Source organism: Gouania willdenowi, chromosome 19 (assembly GCF_900634775.1).
Source record: "Gouania willdenowi chromosome 19, fGouWil2.1, whole genome shotgun sequence".
NCBI lineage: Eukaryota > Metazoa > Chordata > Actinopteri > Blenniiformes > Gobiesocidae > Gouania > Gouania willdenowi.
The window spans coordinates 9,030,515-9,050,299 of record NC_041062.1 but is presented as its reverse complement, the minus strand read 5'-3'; the positions used below and the strand labels follow the sequence as shown (position 1 = coordinate 9,050,299).

At 42.5% G+C, this 19,785-nt stretch overlaps 1 protein-coding gene and 1 long non-coding RNA gene across 3 annotated transcripts; one reads left to right on the top strand and one right to left on the bottom strand.

Annotated features, from left to right (window-relative positions):
• Window positions 1–1,001: 1,001 nt before the first annotated feature.
• Window positions 1,002–1,327, top strand: LOC114481721 (uncharacterized). The gene is made up of 3 exons (XR_003676270.1): window positions 1,002–1,029; window positions 1,100–1,164; window positions 1,231–1,327. It is a non-coding gene; the product is annotated as an uncharacterized LOC114481721 (long non-coding RNA).
• Window positions 1,328–12,281: 10,954 nt separating this feature from the next.
• Window positions 12,282–19,529, bottom strand: LOC114481252 (monocarboxylate transporter 12-B-like). Of its 2 annotated transcripts, XM_028475920.1 has the most exons (8): window positions 19,259–19,529; window positions 18,970–19,141; window positions 15,226–15,329; window positions 15,002–15,145; window positions 14,559–14,846; window positions 13,408–13,747; window positions 12,688–12,947; window positions 12,282–12,551 (listed from the first exon to the last, which is right to left on the bottom strand). In XM_028475920.1, the coding sequence occupies exons 1-8, from the start codon at window positions 19,278–19,280 to the stop codon at window positions 12,400–12,402; spliced, it is 1,482 nt and encodes a 493-aa protein (XP_028331721.1). In that variant the 5' UTR covers window positions 19,281–19,529; the 3' UTR covers window positions 12,282–12,399. The 2 variants fall into 2 exon arrangements, with proteins under 2 accessions (XP_028331721.1, XP_028331720.1); XM_028475919.1 differs by having other exon boundaries at window positions 12,283–12,551; window positions 18,970–19,529.
• Window positions 19,530–19,785: the final 256 nt, after the last annotated feature.

The window sequence follows — 19,785 nt, the reverse complement described above, 5'->3', positions numbered from 1 at the left end:
AAAACTAACAAGCTTATTACTTGACCCCAAACTGTATTTCAAGAGGCATAACTGAAAAAAAGTTGCTTCAACTGAGTGAGTTGTGCTTGATATGAGAGTAAAGGAATAAGTCGGTATCAATTTTGAGCAACGCTTTTCCCACCTGATGATGTAATAGTTCCAAAATGTATGTATTAGGTGAGTGCATGGCATTATTGGTTTAAAAACCAAATTTCACATTTTAGCACAACAACAAAAAAGGAAACGGTAGATGTAAACCATCCCAAATGTCTTTTAGTGAAGAAGATTGAGTTTTTGCTCTGAGGTTTGTTTAGCTCAACTGCATTTGTATATAGAAAATCCAGTACTTCATTAATCTCTTGGCAATGGCTGGACAGACAGTTAAGGAACGTTAGGTTTCCTGTAAGAATTATCTGTATCTGCTGCTAACTCATCAACTTGTGTAAATCTGTTCCTTGTAGGAGCTTTTATCCTGCCCTGCTTCACTGTTTGTCTGAATTGCTGTCGGGACTCCATATTCCCCCTTAAGGCTCAAACATACTCGGGCGTACTTCACTCCAGCGGAGTACACGCGGACTTTGCTGGAGTGCGCCGGGGCATTTATCTGCAAAGCTCAGATTTTACTGCCGCCCAGAAGTTGTGCGCGGACATAGTGTCACACAAAACACTGCTCGGCATGTATCAACCAGCATTAAATGTAACACGCCGACCTGTATTCAACCCGCATGGAGAAACACAACATAGTAAGCATCTATCTCTGTTTAGATGATTTGGAAGACGTAGACTATAAATTCTCTTCACGCAAGAATAATGTGCAGACATGCTCCTTTATGTGTGTGCGAGTGTGCTGGTCCTAACGAGGCTAACGATGCTAACGAGCAGCAGCTGTATAAAAGGCAGCAGCAGCAGCAGCAGCCACAGAACACTACTCTCAGCTTCTGTTCCAGCCACCATCAGCCTGTAGCTCCTGATCTACTCGTAGTGCTGTCTGCTGCTCTAGAACAACATGCTGCTGGACCATGTTATCAGGTCAGTCTGCTGCTTCCACTCTGATTTGCTACCACCTGCTGGTCTTCTCAGGAGCTTCTGTTCTTTGCAGGCTCTCCTGGGTCTGTCTGCTGCTCTTCATCAGCTCTGGATCTGGATTCCCATACCAGGTGAAAGGTGAGAGTTCTGGATCCTGTCTGTGAGCAGCTGGCCTGGATCTGCTGACTAAAACCTGTGTTTCAGTCCACCAAGGTGTGGAAGGAGACCCTGGACTTGGCCAGTTCTATGGTGGTGCTGGACACGGCTTCTATAACCCTAGTACTGGACAATACTATGGCTATGGAGGCTTGAAGAGAAACTCTGCTGGGTCAGGTGGCTCTGATTCCGATGTTCCCAAACCGAAATACTACTATGGTGTTTCTGGTAGCTTGGGATCTGGCTCTAGTTCAGGATCAGTTGGCTCAGAGTCTGGTGGTTCTGGCTCAGCTAGTGCTGGATCAGGATCTGGCTCAGATGGTGCTGGAGCATCAAAGCTGAAGCTGCCTCGGTTCCCCTTCAACGACCACTGGCTGTACCCTGACGTTCCTATTGGAACCATCCCAGAGTTCCTGCAGCAACCTTCAATTCGTGTCATCCAGAACCGCAACGATTACTAGCATGCCAGCTCTGTTGTCGCCCATACCATGTACCCCCAGGATGACTGGGATATCCTCCCCTGCATTGGAAACCAAGACCAGGGGGAGCAAGGTCAGGAGGACCAGGACAGCCAAGACCAGGGAGGATCCAAGAACCGGTAAGTAACCGATCTGTAATGACATGTTGTAGATATTATACTGATTGTTTTCTCTTCTACAGGTGAAGCTGAACAGCAGATAAAGTCGTCTTAGAATTTAAATAAACACAGAACAATTCTTGTGTTCTCTTGGTGCTTCAGTCAGTAGTTGGCCTGCAAGTTTATTAACCAGATTTTAGCTTCACTTTGAGTTTTAAGCGTTGCTCTTGTGGGATTGCAAATGCTTTCCTGTAATCTCCAACGAAGTTTAAATTTGTGGAGTATTGCATAGCTGATTCATCCTCAATATTCATGGTTTATTTGCACTAGTACAGCTGGTGGTACAATGCTAGTAATACATCTTTGTCTTGCAGCAATTCCATGCATCTGGAGTAAAATATACATGCCCAGTCTGTTATTGGAAGTCATTTCATTGAAAACCAAGTTAACTTTACTCTAAATTGACATAAAAACATCGAAAGAAAATGTGTCTTAACTATGCTTAAGATATTTTTCTCTTAAAGACAAATTGCTACGAACTGTTTGACATTGGAGAAGTTTTGCACATTGCACTCAATGAAAAAATCCTTTAAACTAATTTTTTTTTTTTTTTTTTTTTTTTTGTATTGCGCAGAAAAGTTTTACTCCAGATCAAATTAAGTCTATCCTGAACAAATGGAACATTGTTCATGGAATTTATTTATTTTTTTGCATCATAGAAATGTCCATGTATTTGCATTATTGTTTTAACAAGATGATTCTACAAATGTAGCTTTAAACCCACCAGTGTTGTGCTCAAGACCACACTATCTGAGACCAAGACCATAAAAATAATTTTAAAACCATGACGAGGTTTGACAGTTTAAAGTTCTTTTGAAGGACAAAGAGGTGTCAGCAACTTTATCAAAGCAGAACATCTAAAATTCCCAACTACCAAAAAAATTGTGTAACTGAATTCTTGGGGAAAAATAAAACTACTGATATATTCACAATTATTCTAAATGTCTGACAGGATTTTATGTCGGATGAATGTACAGCATGTGTTTAGAAGTATTTCTGCCAAGAAATAACATGGCTTATCACAGTTTTTGCAGGAGTTGCATAAGGCAGCTTGAAAGATTTCAAGAAGGAAGAACAATCAATGAGCCAATGGGAAATGCTATATTTTAGTTGGGACAGCAGTAGCTCAGTCCGCAGGGACATGGGTTGGAAACTCGAGGGTCACTTGTTAAAGTGCCGGTGTGGACCAAAAAACGGAAGTTGTTCTGGTAGCTGGTGAGGTGCCCTTGAGCAAGGGACCAAACCCCAACACTGCTCTTGTGCGCTCCCTTCATAGTAAAAGCAGCATCTCTCCATTAATGCATGTCCACAGGTCGTGTATGTGTGATTTGAGCCTATGAGAGAAACATGTCCCTAAGATGACAGTTTAAAAACCTGAATTTCCCTTCAGGGATTAATAAAGTATTTAAAATAACATTTGGACCTTTTTAACAATTCAACTGTAAATTATATCAAATGCCCAGCCTGAACAAGTTCTGTACCAAAATACAAAAACTAAATATTCAAGTTCACATAAAGACAAAACAGTAGTGATGTGCAGGCGGGGTAGGCAGTGCCTACTCAAGGGTGAATTGATATTTTGATTATTTGTTTTAATTATATTTATTTTTCAATTTCCGATAACCTACAGTACCTATGAGTTTGAAAGTGTCAGCTTTTTGCATCCCAAATGACAACACCGCTATTTCTTGGTATGGCAGAGATGCTGCACAAGTCTCACTCCGCTGTGAGGCAGGAGGAGGCCTCTCCCGAAGGCGCACGGCTGCTCTGCCTCTGGCCTCATAGCCTGTTTATGTTTGTGCATGCGCAGTCAGTTCCCCAATATAAAAACCATTTACGTAAAAAGGTAGATCGCTACGTTGCCTTTCGACGTAACCATGCTATACGTACGTTCACAGTGCATTAGTGAATTGATACAGCGTGGCCACTGTTACGTTTTCTAGCTAGGAGCAGGATAACACTACAGGCAAGATAACAGCGCTTGAGACGATAGAGAAACTTTCTTTTGAGGAAAAACACCTTTTAAAAGATGGGAGACCAACACCTGAGCTACCAGACCTTCAGCAAAGGAAAGGTCAAATTGTTCATACCTTCCACAGTGAATGCAACCAAAAGAAAGATTGGCTTTGTGGATACGCCTCACTGAACCGGCTGTTCTGAGTTGTCTATTTCTCCGTGTTTCCAACACAAACAACGGATGCACTGCTGTGTCATGAGATACAATATATCTTGTTGGGAGAGTATGGAGGCTGCTATTGAATAATTGTTTAAGTTTCTTGAATGGTGTTCTACGATCTTGATTTTGTTAGATTAACACTTGCCAGCCGAAACTTATGAAATTGTCATTGGTGTCAACATTGGTGGTCTCGATTTGCAACGCCGTGCCTACTCAACCCCAGTACTCACGGCATGTCACTGCGAAACAGGTGTGGTCTCGAGACCAATAGCGGTCTTGAGTGCTACAACACTAAAACCCACCTTACGGCCATGGAAATTAGCTTATGCACTGCTGTATTTTTACAATTAAGTACCAGAAAATAGATGATTCAAAATTTTACTTTAGATTGTATGTCCATGTCAGTGCCCAATACTTTAGTGACATAGTTTGTCACTTCCTTCACTTTCAATCTTTACAAATGAGCTCCTGGGATGTTATATTTGAACGTAAACTGAGCATACGTTTAATATTTTCATAGTAGACATTTAAGTATTTGACTGTTTTTAATTGTTAATAAAAAAAATAACACATTACACAACATTGACAATCAAAAACCAAACAGGAAATAAAAACCAACATAAATCAGAATTCACTCAAAACAAATTTCTAATTCTTTTTAAATAGCATGGTTTCAATCTTCAAAATAGTACACAAACTGCCTTAAAATAGGCCAACCGGATGTAGACGCGTTTCGTGTGTGCGTTGAAAGGATACAAAATTATCAGGCCCGTGAAAGGATTGGGCACTGACTGTCCTTGTGGATGTTTACAGGCTTCTCACTGAGTTTGGGGTTGCCATCCATTCTTTCAAATACAGAATTGTTCCTTATCTGGCCATTAAATGCTGCGTCCCGTACTGAGCCAAAACGAAACACTGTTTGTTCAGCATTTGCAAAAGTCATGTCCGTCAGACTGTCTCTCACACACACACACACACACACACAAAAACTACTAAATCTGAGAATAATAAAATAAACCGCAGGAAATGCCAAGGCCAGTGACATCGTCATGGCGGGATCAACGTAGGACCCCCGCTCTCTGTTGTGTGGTGTGCCCTGTGTATCTGGCTGTGAGCGTGTGATCCTTTCACAGACCGTTGGAGTGAGACGACAAACACTGGCGCTGCTCAAACCCTAAACATGTCCAATTTTAGAGAGTTTTCAGTGTCCCACTGTTGATCGTCTGACAAACAGCCTCAGGAGAAAAACACTGTAGATTTGAACAATCTGAGAAGACCAAAGCGTCAGTGTCGCAGTTCTTCATACATCCATACTCTCCTGAGGTTAATACAGTTAGGCACATGGTTGGATTGATTTAATATACTACTGGGATTTGATTTCATGTTTAGGATGTGGAGGTTTTAAAGTCAAATGAAAGATAACGTATTTATTACAGTATTAGGCTTTTAACAAACCATACTGATAGGTTAAATTATATACATCCTTTCAGGAGGTACACAAACATTTCAGTTTAACATTGATTTTTTTCCATGCACAGACTTTCATGGCACTACTGTAATATTCAAATTTTAAATTGAGCAAAACATCAGAAATAAAAGGCTAAATTCAAGGTTAATGTTGGACGAGCCTGCAGACACAATGTATAACATGAGCTAAGGGTACATGGGGCAATAACGTTTAGGAAACGCTATGTCATGTTTAAGGATTGTGTTCACGGGGCTGCGGCAACCTTAACCGAGCTGTAGGTGGTGCTTGATGCAAATCGCAGTGGCATGTTTTGTCAATGAGTCCATAGTTAGATTGAAAAGTATCCAAAGCAGCACTTGTACACAGTGACAGACACTTAAGTTATCATAGCAAGCTACTAGCTCATTAGTTAGTTAATTCAGCAAAAACTTTGACCAAGAGTGTTTTTAAATTTGGGTGGGAATTGATGTTCTTTTCATTAATAGATCAGTTTCTCATACCAGATGCTCATTGGTATCCCATGATAATGTTTTTGTAGCTTAATATTAGCCAATGTGCAATGTTGGTAAACCAAGTTGTGCAAGTGTTAATTACATTTTAAATATTTAATATGTCAATTTATCATTTTTAAATACAGCATCCACTTCCCGAATCACAGCTGAAGGACCAACTGCTCATTAACGCCACAAGCTGCTAAGGTTTGAGGCCAAACAACCATAATATAATCATGGTTAAGGGAGATAGAAACATTAACAGGAAAAAGGCTGATGCAACAGCCCCAATACTGTAGTACCAGAAAAGTCAGACAGCAGAAGAATTGCAGTTCAAGCTTTTATTAAATTAATGAATTTGTTTCAGCTTCACCTGCAGGAGAGAAGATGATGTCAGTAATTATATTTAGATCATCATGTCAATACTGATCTGTTACACACCCCTTTATCCACGGGTTCTTGTATCCTCCCTGGTCTTGTCTCGCCTGGTCCTCCTGACCTTGCCCCCCTTGGTCTCCAATGAAAGGGAGGATGTCCCAGTCATCCTGGGTGTACTTGGTGTGGGCGACCACAGATCTGGCACGCTGGTAGTCGTTGCTATTCTGGACGAGACGAACTGAAGGCAGCTGCAGGAACTCTGGGATGGTTCCAGCAGGAACATCAGGGTACAGCCAGTGGTCCGGGAAGGGGAACTGAGGTAGCTTCAGCTGGCTCAGGTCAAAGTCCTGAGGGTTCACTATGTAGAAGGGCAAGCCTGATCCTCCTGCACCATCTGAACTAGAGCCTGATCCAGTACTAGCTGAACCAGAACCACCAGACCCTGAGCCACCTGACACAGAACCAGACCCTGAGCCACTAGACCCTGAACTAGAGCCAGAACCCAAGCCACCAGAAACACCATAGTAGTATTTATGTTTGGGAACATCTGAATCAGAGCCACCTGACCCAGCAGAGTCTCCTTTCACTCCTCCATAGCCATAGTATTGTCCAGTACTAGGGTTATAGAAGCCGTGTCCAGCACCACCATAGAATTGGCCTTGTCCAAGGTCTCCATCCACACCTTGGGGGACTGAAACACAGGTTTTAGTCAGCAGCTCCAGACCAGCTGCCCACAGACGGAACCAGAGACCTCACCTTTTACCTGGTACGGGAATCCAGATCCAGAGCTGATGAAGAGCAGCAGACAGAGCCAGGAGAGCCTGTAGAGAAAAGAAGTTCCTGTGAAGACCAGCATGTGATAGTGAATTAGAGAAAAAGCAGCAGACTGACCTGATAACATGATCCAGCAGCATGTTGTTCTAGAGCAGCAGACAGAACACCACCGTAGGGCTACAGTAGATCAGGAGCTACAGGTTAATGGAGGTTGGAACAGAAGCTAAGAGTGGTGACTCCTCTGTGGCTGCTGCTGCCTTTTATACAGCTGCTGCTCATTAGCATCGTTAGCCGAATGAACTTCACTTTACAGGTAGAAGCTGTAGCCAGTGTGTGATTTCAATACTTTTTTTGTTGGGATACTTTGACGCTTGTTAAAAGATTACGTTTTCATCTATCCAAAGCGACGTACAACACAACCAGTTAGGGTTAAGGGTTAAGGAACTTAACCCTAACTAACCCTCTTTAATCCTTCCTTAACCATTACCCCGCCACGTTCCAGTAAATTTTTGGATTGTTGTCGTCATTTGGTTTTGTTGCCGTTATTCTTGCTATTGTTCTCTCTTCTGTCTGAGTTTAAAAAAAACTAGGAAAAGGGGTTTTTTTGGCATCTATTTTAGATGTTACATTTGTGTCATATTTGTGTTATCCTTAAACCCATTGGAGAACATGCAAAATGCTCTTATCTCTGTAACCGCTGATTTTCTTAGCTGTGGTCACACCTTCACTTACTGGTATGGAGTTACAGAGGCTGGATTAAAGACGTGCTAAAACAGATAAGGTAGATGAGTTTAAAACTAAATCAAAATCCTAAACAAATTAGTTGCTTGTTTTGGTCAAAGCTACATACCAGTGGGATAAGAACTGGCCTCAATGATCTAAATCATGGGTGTCAAACTAATTTTAGTTCAGGGTCCAAATACAGAGTAGTTTGATCCCAAGTGGGCCACAGATTTTAGAAACTTTAATGTTAAGTGTGCACGTATAAATTATATATTCATAAAAAGTATGTAAATTTATTAAATTTTTGCATTATTGCATATATATATTAATGAATTAGTTGGTAATTTACACAATGGTTTTGGCCCCCATGCCCTGAGTTTGACTGGACACTTTTCTCTTTTAATTGTTAGACAATAAACAAACTTTAATGGTCCCAGATATAAGTCGTCAATCGTATTATATCAGAAATGCACGATATTGGTTTTTTACGATAACCGATTTGGATATTTTTACCCAACACCTAAATTCAGAGATCATCTAGTTTCTGTAGTAGAATTCATATACAGAATTATTCTGCAGACTCTTTATCAAGTTGGCCTGCTGGCAAATGCAGCGATGTAACAAAGCTAAAAAAAATATGCATTATCATGTGAACATTTCTTGCGCAAAATAAGAAAAACACTTGAACTTACGACGTGTAAAACATCTCATTTATTCATGAAAAACTGTTTTCAAACCAAACAATGAAGTTACTTGCAGCCTATTCTACTTAAAACAGTTACTACCTCTACTTACATTTAATATTTACATTCTTTAGCTGCATATGAGTGGAAAAAAACAAACCATTTCCTTAAAGTTCTCTGTGAGCTGCAGCTGTGAGGTCTCCTCCCGCCCACAGCTGAACACTATGAGTGTGATTGGTTCCTCTGAGGGACTATTTAAGACCACTTAGGCTAACGGAGGAGTCTGCTGAGGATCAACTTAGTGTAAGGATTCTAACATGGTTTTAGGATGGTGTGTAAGGTGAGTGTTGGAGTTTACGTAGGCTGAGCTCAGATGGTTTGCAGGTTCTCATTGGTGTGAGTCTGTTCCAGGCTTTCATGGATCTTTCTGCTTCTGATCAACTCTGGGATGTGTTACCCTGTTTCTAATACAGGTGAGTCTGACTTTAGTCCTCATCAGTTAACTAGACTTATGTGTGAAGTATACATATTAGAATATAATTTGTAGTGGTAAAACTCTTGAAATATGTTGTAGTTGTCTTGATATGTCTGACATTTTTCAAACTCAAGATCCGAAGGCCAAATCCTGCCCTTTAGAGCATTGATTTGGCCTGTTTGAAAAAGAAGTCATTACAAAAATGAAGTGTTCTGTAAATTACCAACTACAATAGTTGTAAATATCTCAGCCCCTCAAAAAATGAATTAAAAATCCACTGAACTTGCAGAGCTTGGATTTCCAGTGTTTAATTTCAAGTTATTGAAAGATGTAAAATTTCCATAATTAAGTGAACGTTCTATGAATATTCCCAAAATCTGGTAAATTTAAGTTAAAATCTGCATGTACTGATTCATAAGGAAGTGCAAACCAAGAGTCATTAATGTTGGCTTTGCTCTTTCCCCATCTAAATTCTATGGCCCACTTAAGCTCAACTTGGTCTGTATTTGACTCTTGAACTGAAATGTGTTTGACTTTGTCTTAAGGTAATTTGAAGTTGTGAGGGGGTCTATGTCCACCACAAGGGGGTGCCAGAGATCTTGGTACAGGTTCACAAGGCCTTGTCTGAGCATTGCCTAGCGCACATTATGGAACTAGTACTAAAATGTTACTGATTTGGTGCTTGAGGCAATTTGAGGTTTGTCCTTTAGCCACCTCAATGCCCAGAATCTAACCTGAATTTGAGACCTTTCAGACTACTATAAATGTTTCTGTACATTTTACATTAAATGTGACCTGAATTTTCTTTGTGCTCAGACTACAGATATCCATACTCGGGGATGTGGGCTCCTCCAGGTGGACCTGCAAACTTTGAGTCTGAGCATTTAAGGCCTTCGGTTCCACTACGCCAGGACCCAGGGCTACTTCAGGCCAGCATCCCTGGCCTGTTGCCCCGAGTGCCAGGCGATACCCTAGGCTACGACCCAAGCAGGTTCGTGGTGACCTACGACCCTGAGGCAGACTCTACTCCAGTGCCTCGCTCCGGTAGGCCCCGATACCTTGGCCTGCCCATCAGCAAGAAGGCTCCCAGTGTCTCTGTACAGCGGCAGATGTCCTCCAGCTCGGCCACAGATTCACCTTCCGTCCTTGCTGCCGGAAGTGCCATACCAGGCCTGAGCATCGCCTCTGGGTTCCTGCAGGCACTTCCCTGGGACGAGTTGTCCCTGGGCAGCTCGTCCTCGCCCTTCTTCCTGCCCAACATGATGGCCAACCGCAGAAAATTCCCTGACCCGGATGTATGGGAGCAGGAGGACGTGCCATTGGGCTCAATTGACCAACCCCCAGTGGGACCCGCGTCCTACCTTATACAGTCCAGGAATGGCTACCAAAGAGCTCGGGAAATACTTTCTCATTCCAAATACACTGAAGACAACTTCGACAATCTCCAGCAGCCCTTCGACACCAAGACTCCCAACAAGTCCAGTGAGGCCAAGAAGGAGCAAAAGTCCTGAGGAGGTGAGGTGCTGATCTTTCCTCTGATGCACCATGTTTGTCTCTAACCGTTGCTCTGTTCCAGGTCAACCCTATGGCACAGGAACTGTCCGCTGACGTGTCGAAGGAATAAAATCTATCAAAACTCAAATGTTTGCTTCTTGAGCCTGATCTGGATCTTGGTGTTAACATGTAATGCAGACTAAAGGGTTGACGCTGCCATTAATAATTTTTTTTTTTTTTTTTTTTTTTTTCTTCTGGTTTGTGACAAAACTTTAAAATCCAGGAAATGTTTACAAAAATTAACCATATGTTAGCTTCAAGACATGCTAAAGGCCCATGTCTGTCCTTTGTACGTGAAATGAATTTTAAACAGCTGTAAAAAATAATCCATGAACACTTGATGAGCCGCTAGTAACTGCAAGAATTGAAAATTAACAGATCCAACTTAAAGTATTACTAGCATGAGACAATTAAACTACAATAACGTGCCAAATTTTACAATTTGCTTTTTCACTCAAAACTGAAAGTGACTCAATCTGAAATTCAAACCAGGTATAAAGAAATAAATGACTCCAGTCTAAAGCTTTTGATACATCTCATGTCACCATTGGCCCCTCCAGGTTCAATTGACACTTGCTTTCACGATTAAGCTTGAATGTGTCAAACTTTTTGCATAGTCTCATATTTTGTCAAATGCCAGTCGAATGGTGGTGGTAATTGACTAAAACTCAGCCACCAAATGCTTAGGACAAAGAACTAACAATTGCATCAGCACCGTGTGAGTACTAAGAACAACAAATGGCAAAGAAATCCTGCCCAGTCTTTAAGTGGTAGTTTTTTCACTTTTCCAGTGATGTCGTAATTTGCTGACTAAGCAAAAACCAGATGGCCTACATGCCACACAAGTAGGACATCAACATTTTAAAACCTCCTGGCACGCTCTGTCAAGATGGCAACAAAACACAGTATGTACCGTTTCTGCTCCCTCCTTGGAATAAGTGATTCTCGCATAGTGTGGACTAAATTTTGCTACTGACTAATCTTTATCCTCTAAAGATTAATAGACAAAGCAGTGAAGATTGCTTTCAAAAGAGAAAACCCAGTCCTTGCAACACCCCAGGAGGACTTTTGTAATATACTTTTGTTGTGCAATGAGCTGCAAAGCAATATTTGAAGAAGTAAATGTTAAATTAAGATTATTTGAGATCCTAATTGTATGAAAAGTAGCATTGATCAAGTGATATTAAATAACTGAAAAATTCATCAACATAATCGTTTGGGACAGCTAAGTCAAAATGACAAATCATATTGAAACATTACAATTCCCTAGTCACTATGCTAACTCGGGTTCTGGAGAGCCACTAGCATCTATCTAGCATGCTTTAAATCCCCTACAGCTGATTGCAAGTCGTCAGATACATTAAGGACTGGATGTGAGAGCTTAAGACTCTGCTTTAAAAACATTTGTGCAAAAATATTCAAAATTACCTTTTTGGGTATTTTGAAATCAATTCCATTTCCAAACTGGTTTCTTCTTGCCATCACATCTCGGTGTTAAACCTTCTGTAGCGCAGAGCGTATGGATTCGGAGGGTGAAATTTAAACAGTTTTCAGACATTTTTGGTGAAGAAGACAGACTTTGGTCTTTGATGTAATGAACAAAGTCATCAGTAGGTGGCAGTAATTTACCTGAAGATGTGATTAAAACATGCATGCTAGCATATGAATGGAAAAAGTTCTAAACAGATTTTCTTTCTTTGTAAACAATATAATTTATCTAAAACCACATTTTGTACACAATTTAAAAAAAAAAAACTTTGTCCATCACAGTATGGAGTTCTGAGCCTGTGTAAGAACACAAGCTTAGAGTAGAGCAGCAGCAAAAATAAAAGGAAATCCTTTCACAATAAAGGACTCATCAATTTTCATTGATTGTTTTCAGGGGGCGGGGCTTGTGTCGGCAGCGGTGTATCCCAGCAGCGATGACTAGGATGGACGCGCTGAGCAGCATGGAGGTGCCACTGAGCAGGAAGGTGGGTGTGTAACTGCCGGTGACGTCAACCAACCAGCCTGATGATTAAAGTTATAAATAATTTATCAGAGTCTAGCTCATGAAAACCATGAAAGAAGTCATTAAACACAGTAAAGAACAATAATAAATATAAAAAATACATTAATTGGGCGTCATCATGGTAACAGTCCTTACCTCCAATTGGAGGGCTGAGCAGGTACGGAACGGAGTGCAGGAAGTAAACCAATCCCAGTGCAGCGGTCAGAGACTCCACCCCCACGACGTCCGATGTCACAACGGGAATCAGGGCCACGTACGCACCGTCAAAGTAACCGTAGAGGATGGCGAAGGGGACGAGCAGCGCAAAGGAGTGCAAAAGAGGGACGACCAGACAGCAGAGACCCTCCATCAGGATAGAGATGATGTAACAGCCCAGACGCCACGGTTTGAGACACCTGGGGACAGACAGAGATGCCTCAGGACAGACAGAGATCCCTGAGGAGAGACAGAGACTAAACGAGAAGGGTTAAATGTAGATGTTTCAGTTGCTATGGTAACCTGTAAGTTCAGGGGTGATTGCTAAGTGGTTGCCATAGCAGTTATGATGTTACCACAGTAAACAATTTCCTGGCAGTTGTTGTGGTAAACGTTGCTGAGAAAGCAGCAGTTTAAATATTTTTCAGTTGCTACGGTAACTGTTGTTATAGTAACCTGGGGTGTTTTTTGCGAGGTCAGAGGGAATGCTGCAGGTTGCTATGGTAAATGCTGCTGAACTTAGTTATAGTTCCTCATTTTAGTTGCTATGATAACTATCAAGATGTCAGGTGCTGGAGTTGCTATGGCAACCAGGTAGTCTGAAATACCTGAAGAAGACAAGGGACAGACAGAGAAAAGATAGAGGGCAGGGGTACGTACGGTCGGTCTGTCAACCAGCCAAAGGTGATGTTGCCGACAATGTCGATGACCCCGAGGATGGACATGAGAAAGGCAGCGCTCTGAGGACCGACTCCGACGCTCAGTGCAAATGGCACCAAGTAAACAAATGGCAGACTGCAGCCGCCGGCCAGAAACAGGAAGGACAAGGACAGGGACAGGAAGTCCTTCTTCAGCAGAAAACGGTACTCTGAGGACCAGTGAGGGGCTGAGACTGTTTGTTCAGGATGAGGTGGGGCCAGCAAAGAAGTTTTACCCCAAGTGTCTTTGGATTGGCTGGAGGGTTTCTCTGCGAGTTCAGGGTCCTTCCAGTTGTTGTCACCTAGAGCACAAAGTTTGGTTGTTATGGCAATAAGGGTCTTTGTAGAGTGATGCTATGATTGGTTGAGGTGGAGGCTGTGGTTGCTATGGTAACCATTTAGCTGACAGGCTGCTGTATGGTAACCCAAAGAGTTTAGGGATGTTGATGTTGAAACTAAGGCTGCGTCCCAATGCCCACACTTGTGACCCTTGGTTGCGCGATCCCACTGAAGGCTGTGAGTGCATAGGGTGTGCCGATTGTACGGAGTGTGCTCTAGCTCCACCCACTACGTACCCTTCATGCACACCTGTGCAAACTGTGAATGCAAGCGGTCTTTGATGAAGGGAATTACCCATAAATCCTGTTGTTGTGAGACATTCCAATTAAAAAAAATAAATAAATGTTTGGCAGACAAACTCTCACAATAAACCTTGTTGGCCGCAAAAATTGCAGAACATGTCTTTTTAAGTGTAAGTAAAGTATCAATTATTTCATTTCTGTAATATGTATTATATTAAAATACATTGCCAGCACAGCTGCTATCAATGCCATTTTTTCCTGACTCAGGTGGATGATGTAATCGCAAAATGTCCCAATACTACCATTTCAGCACTTGTTTCCTTACACACTTTACATCCAAAGTGCACTTACACCAAGTGCACCATTTCTGGAAGTCCGTAGGGCATAGTGTGGGTATAAGGATGCAGCCAAGAAACAAAATTTTGACCACAGCACCACCGTGTATTGTTAGGAGTGCAATTTAACTTGTTCCCTTCAAAATAAAAGCCCCATATCGAGGGTAAAGCTTGTGATGCCATGAGTGGACACCTACAGTACTGCTTGTTCTCAGTAGGCTCCTCCTCCTCCTCAGTGTCCTCTTGCAGTGTAACCGGCCGGAGCAGAGCACCGCAAACGCACAGATTGCCCACGAAGGCGCTGAGCACGAGCAGCGCCCCCCTCCATGAGTACAGGTCGATGAGCAGCTGTACAGCCGGGGCCAACACAAAGGTCCCGATGCCACTGCCAGACATGGCTACGCCGTACGCCAACGCCTTCTTGCGGCGGAAGTACAGGCCGACCAGCGCGATGGAAGGAGTGTAGCAGAGAGCGAAGCCTAAACCTGCAAAACAAAAATATCCAAATATCCTTACTAACGTCTAAGTAACGAACATTCTGACAAGTACAGTGAAGCTCAGAGCCTGCGGTAATAATCTGTGTGAATTTACTGGTAAACTCAAATTTAGTTTGAAATGTGTGGACGGACATCCTTCTGACCTGTGAGAATGCCCATGCTGAAGTAAAGCAGCTCTAAACTGCTGCTGAGGGAGCTGATGAGGAGGCCACAGGAGGACAGGAGACCTCCGACAATGACAGACAACCGACAGGACCAACGGGACATCAGCAGGCTGCCAAGAGGAGCTACAGACAGGGACAGACAGGAACACAATGTCACACACTGAAGTTTTTCTCTGTGCACAAGTGTATGCTTGTGTACTAACCGCACAACATTGTAGTGCAGTCGACCAGGCTGTGAATCCAGGCTGTAGCAGCATAATCTGCTTCGAAATGAGTCTGGAACTCCACAAAGAAAATGGAGAAACACCTGCAGACACATCAGAGAACATGAGAATCGGAGAATCACGGGATCAAAGAACCAGAGACCCAGAAAATTTGAGAATCAGAGAATTATGGAATCAAAGAACCAGAGACCCAGAAAATCAGAGAACCAGTCTCCTCAGATCACACCACAAGATATTCAGCAACTTCTCTATGGGAGGGTCTCATCAGGCCTTTTCGAGTTCTATCTAGTTGGATTGAGCCGGATCTAGTCTAGTTTTGTCTCATGGAAATCTAGGGTGATCTAATCAGGTCTTGTCTCCTAGTTTGATCTAGGCTGATTTAGTCGAGTATTCTATAAAAGGGATCTGGTTGAGTATTTTCTAGTTTGATCAAATGAGATCTAGTTGGGTCCTGTCTATTCAGGATCTAGTCAGGTCTTGTCTCATTGAATCTGTTTTGATCTGTTTGGTTTCTGCCGGGTCTAGTCTCATAGGAATCTAGCCAGGTCTCATTGGTTCTTGTTGGATCTGATCTGACCTATTGGGTTCTATGTAGGTCTTGTCTCATCATATCTAAATAACTCTGGTTGAGTTCAAGTGAGATCAAGTGAGTCTATTCAGAATCGAGTCGGATCTAATCAAATCATGTCTCACTAGATCTGTTTGGATTTGTTTGAATTTGTTTAGATTGAGTTGGTTCCATTCAGGTCTTGTCAGGTTTTTGTAGGGTGTTGTCTGGTCTCAGAGGATTCTGGCCTGATCTCTTTGAATTTCGTTGCATCAATTTTTGTTTTGTCAGATCTAGTGTGTGCGTGTGTGTGTGCGTGTGCGTGCGTGCGTGCGTGAGTGATGTAAAGTGGAGTAGACACACACAGATGAATGCTGAGCTGGACGGTTTTTATGTAACTGCTGTGGGAACGAGAGGACAGAGTCCAGCTGCTGGTCTGACTTGGAACAACCGATGGTACGTTTAGGGTTTTGGGTCCGCTTGGTGAACATTAACACACACAGCTACTGATTGACTGCCAGCAAAACCAGGTAACTGAAACCATGACTGAAAACGTGATTAGAACTAATACCAGGATGACATCCAGAATCAAACATAAGAAAGCCAAAACCCAACTCTGTTTGTCCCAGTAACTGCTCAACCACATCTGGGAATAGTCAGTGTAATTGTTGCCTTGTGTTCACTGAAAACTGAGAGTCAGCAACTTTGTGATTACAACACACACACACACACACACACACACACACACACACACACACACACACACACACACACACACACGCACACACAAGGACCAGCAGTCTTTATGGAGACATGTAATAGAGACATGTGCACTGTGCAGGTTTCTATCCAAAGTGTGTTTGGATGTGAGTGTCGGATGATTGTTTTCACGTTTCCTACCCCCCCCAACCCTAAACACGTGTTGATCACATGGGTATATAACTGTGTGTGTGTGTGTGTGTGTGTGTGTGTGTGTGTGTGTGTGTGTGTGTGTGTGTGTGTGTGTGTGTGTGTGTGTGTGTGTGTGTGTGTGTGTGTGTGTGTGTGTGTGTGTGTGTGTGTGTGTGTCTCTCATTAACCAGTGGTTTTGACGCTCATCTGTCAGAGGGATTCTCTTCATACAGAATTAATCACTTCTTCACTTTAGGAAACATTTAAAGCAGGAGTTGCTGAAGTTGAAATCCCATGTGTCGAGTAGCTTATGATATTCAATGACTTGCCGTTAAACACTGAACAGTTTAATCTCAAACACTGTATAAAATCAGATCAGTTATTGTTTATTATTATTATTATTATTATTATTATTATTATTATTAATAATAATAATAATAATAATAATAATAATAATGCGTTGGATTTTATATAGTGCTTTATCATAGATACTCAAAGCACTTTACAATGATGCGCATTATTCTTTCACTCCACACACAGTGGTGGTAAGCTACAATTGTAGCCACAGCTGCCCTGGGGCAGACTGACAGAAGCGAGGCTGTCGTAGTGCGCCATCAGTCCCTCTGATCACCATCAACACCCACTCACACACCACATTCATACGAGGCAATGTGGGTAAAGTGCCTGGTTCAAGGACACGACGACAACGACTTGACTAAAGCGGGACCCACTGCGACACGGTTGCCCCGCCCACTGAATAATAAGAAAGGTGTGCTTTGAAAAATTATATCTACTCATATTGTGTTGCTGTTCAATGCTTTGGAGCATTTTAAAGGTGTTTGCCATCCCTGTCCCATTCTGTGTACAAATATATGATATCAACAGGGTGAGGACTAACCTGTCCTATCCTGAGCGCACACACACATGGAGCTGCAGATGTGATATCTAAGCTGCGTTCCAGCCAAATAAAAATTCAGACGCAGCACGTCTCAAAAACGTGGCTAACCAGGATACTATTTACAATAGAGACATTAATGTTCATATGAGTAAAACTATATTTATTCATACATTTTCTTTATTTCCCCAACAAGGCAAATAACATAATGTAGCATATTTAAGCAATAATGCATTCACAGTGATTTATGTAAGGGAACTCCAACTTCAGGTGGCCTTCGAATTCACTTTTTCAAATGGAAAGTTCCGAGTATGAGCAACGAATAACAGCTAAAGTACAAGTGTCAAATATGTGGCACACAGGCCAACGCTGGCCCGTCTGAGTGTCCACTTCGGCCCCTATGTATAACTAACGTGACACAGAACCAGTTGCATGTAGCTGCAGTACCTCGTGTGTCCACTGGGAGTAACAAACAGAATCAGAACTGACCAGTAGGTGGCATCAAACTGCACTGATGACCTAAAGTGGGGGTGTCAAACTTATCATAATTCAGGGGCCAAAATTTGGACCAGTATGATCTCAAGTGGGTCGCAGAATTTAGGTGGGGGAAAAAAGAGCAATTTCATCGTCACTGTGCCCTAGTTTTTAATATCAGTCCCTGCAGGATCTTCACTTCACAACTTCTTGATTTTGTAACCAATTTTTGTGGAATTTAGAGGATTTTTGTGGAATTGTTTGTGAGAATTTGTGAGATTTATGTGAAAATTTGAAGTTCTTTCCACAATTTGAAATTAGAAATGACTGAATTCTAGTGATATATGCATGGGAAAATTGTGAACCACTCAAAATATTGTGGAGTTTCACTCAAATTTGATAATTTACATGATAATTCATGTTTTCTCATTTCTACTTTCTCCTGAGGGCTAAATTGGAAGCTCTAAAGTGGCAAATTTGGCCCCCGGGCCACGAGTTTGACACAAGTAACCCAAAGGACTGACCTAATGTGTTTTTTATTATCTCCACATCTGCTACAGAGCAAGGACTGGTATTCAGACCAGTACAACTCCTTTTAAAAACTGGTTCGAAGCTGGTTTACAGAAATCTTTTGGTAGATTGTGATTTGGTTTTAAAAATAGGTTTTAGACTGGTTTAGCTGTTGTTTTTTACACAAAGTGCCTACTTTGTCGATTGTAACTGGTTTTCTGGTACAGTTTGTTAGATTGGTGTTGTGTACTGGTGGATTCCTTCCCCTTGTTCCTGGTTACTGTAGTTTGGATGCTCATAATAATTTTAAAGCGTCCCCCTTGCATGCTGTGATCACATGATCCAAACATCTGTAACACACATGTCAGCTGTTCTTCTTCCACACCTTTGATGTTTTGTTCTTTACCTGGTCACTGCACGCGTGCAGACCGTCACCATGAAGCAGCAGCCGACAATAACCCATCCCCAGCCTCCATCAGGGGGGCACTTAGCCATACTGGTCCTGGTGCTGGTGCTGGTCTTGGTCCTGGTCCTAGTCTTGGTCTTGGTCCTGGTCCTTGAACCTGTGTCTCCTGAGGCTGAGCAGTTTTGCTCGGAGAAACGGAGCAGAAAGTGAAGAGTGCAGGTAAACTCCTCCTTCACACTGAGGCTGCAAAGAACATCCTCTGAACCCGTGTGTGTGTGTACATACGTACCTGGCCGCTGATCCTCAATCATTAACAGCTCTGACCCTGAGGGTGAACAATTCAAACACCCCTCTCTGAATGCTGAAAGGAGCGCTTGGTCGGTGCTGTCCCCGCCCGTCCCAAACAGCTCAGGTGTCGGGTGTCACAGGAAACAAACACACATCAGGTTAGACGAGTGTGTTGTCATGGCCTGAAGGCGTCAGAGCAGCAGAGGGAGGAACCATTAGAGAACCTCAAAGGAACGTAGACAGCGTGCATTACAGAACAGCGCTCTAACCTCTGGCTCTGGAGCCACAGGCGGCTCTTTGGCTGCTTTGTGAGGCTCCTTAAATGATCAGGAGTGTGTATCCTATCACTGCTGCTTTCTTACATTTCTGACCTATCACAGCGTCACTCTCTGACCATCAGGTCTGTCCTTGTTGGCTGAACTCAGTAATGAATTTACCAATAGAGGGGATGGAATTGGTCATTTTATCAACACAGGATCTTCAGCAAAGAAGCCCTGGTGACGGTGGCTGTGTTCAAAATCGCATACT

Bases quoted from the DNA above. Each gene is read 5' to 3' on its own strand.
- LOC114481252 (XM_028475919.1), bottom strand. From the start codon at position 19,280: ATGATTGAGGATCAGCGGCCAGGTACGTATGTACACACACACACGGGT. The intron at 15,146-15,225 runs GTTAGTACACAA...CCCTGTCTGTAG, and splicing joins CTGCACTACAATGTTGTGCG to CTCCTCTTGGCAGCCTGCTG. The intron at 12,552-12,687 runs GTAAGGACTGTT...TTTAATCATCAG, and splicing joins GCTCAGCCCTCCAATTGGAG to GCTGGTTGGTTGACGTCACC.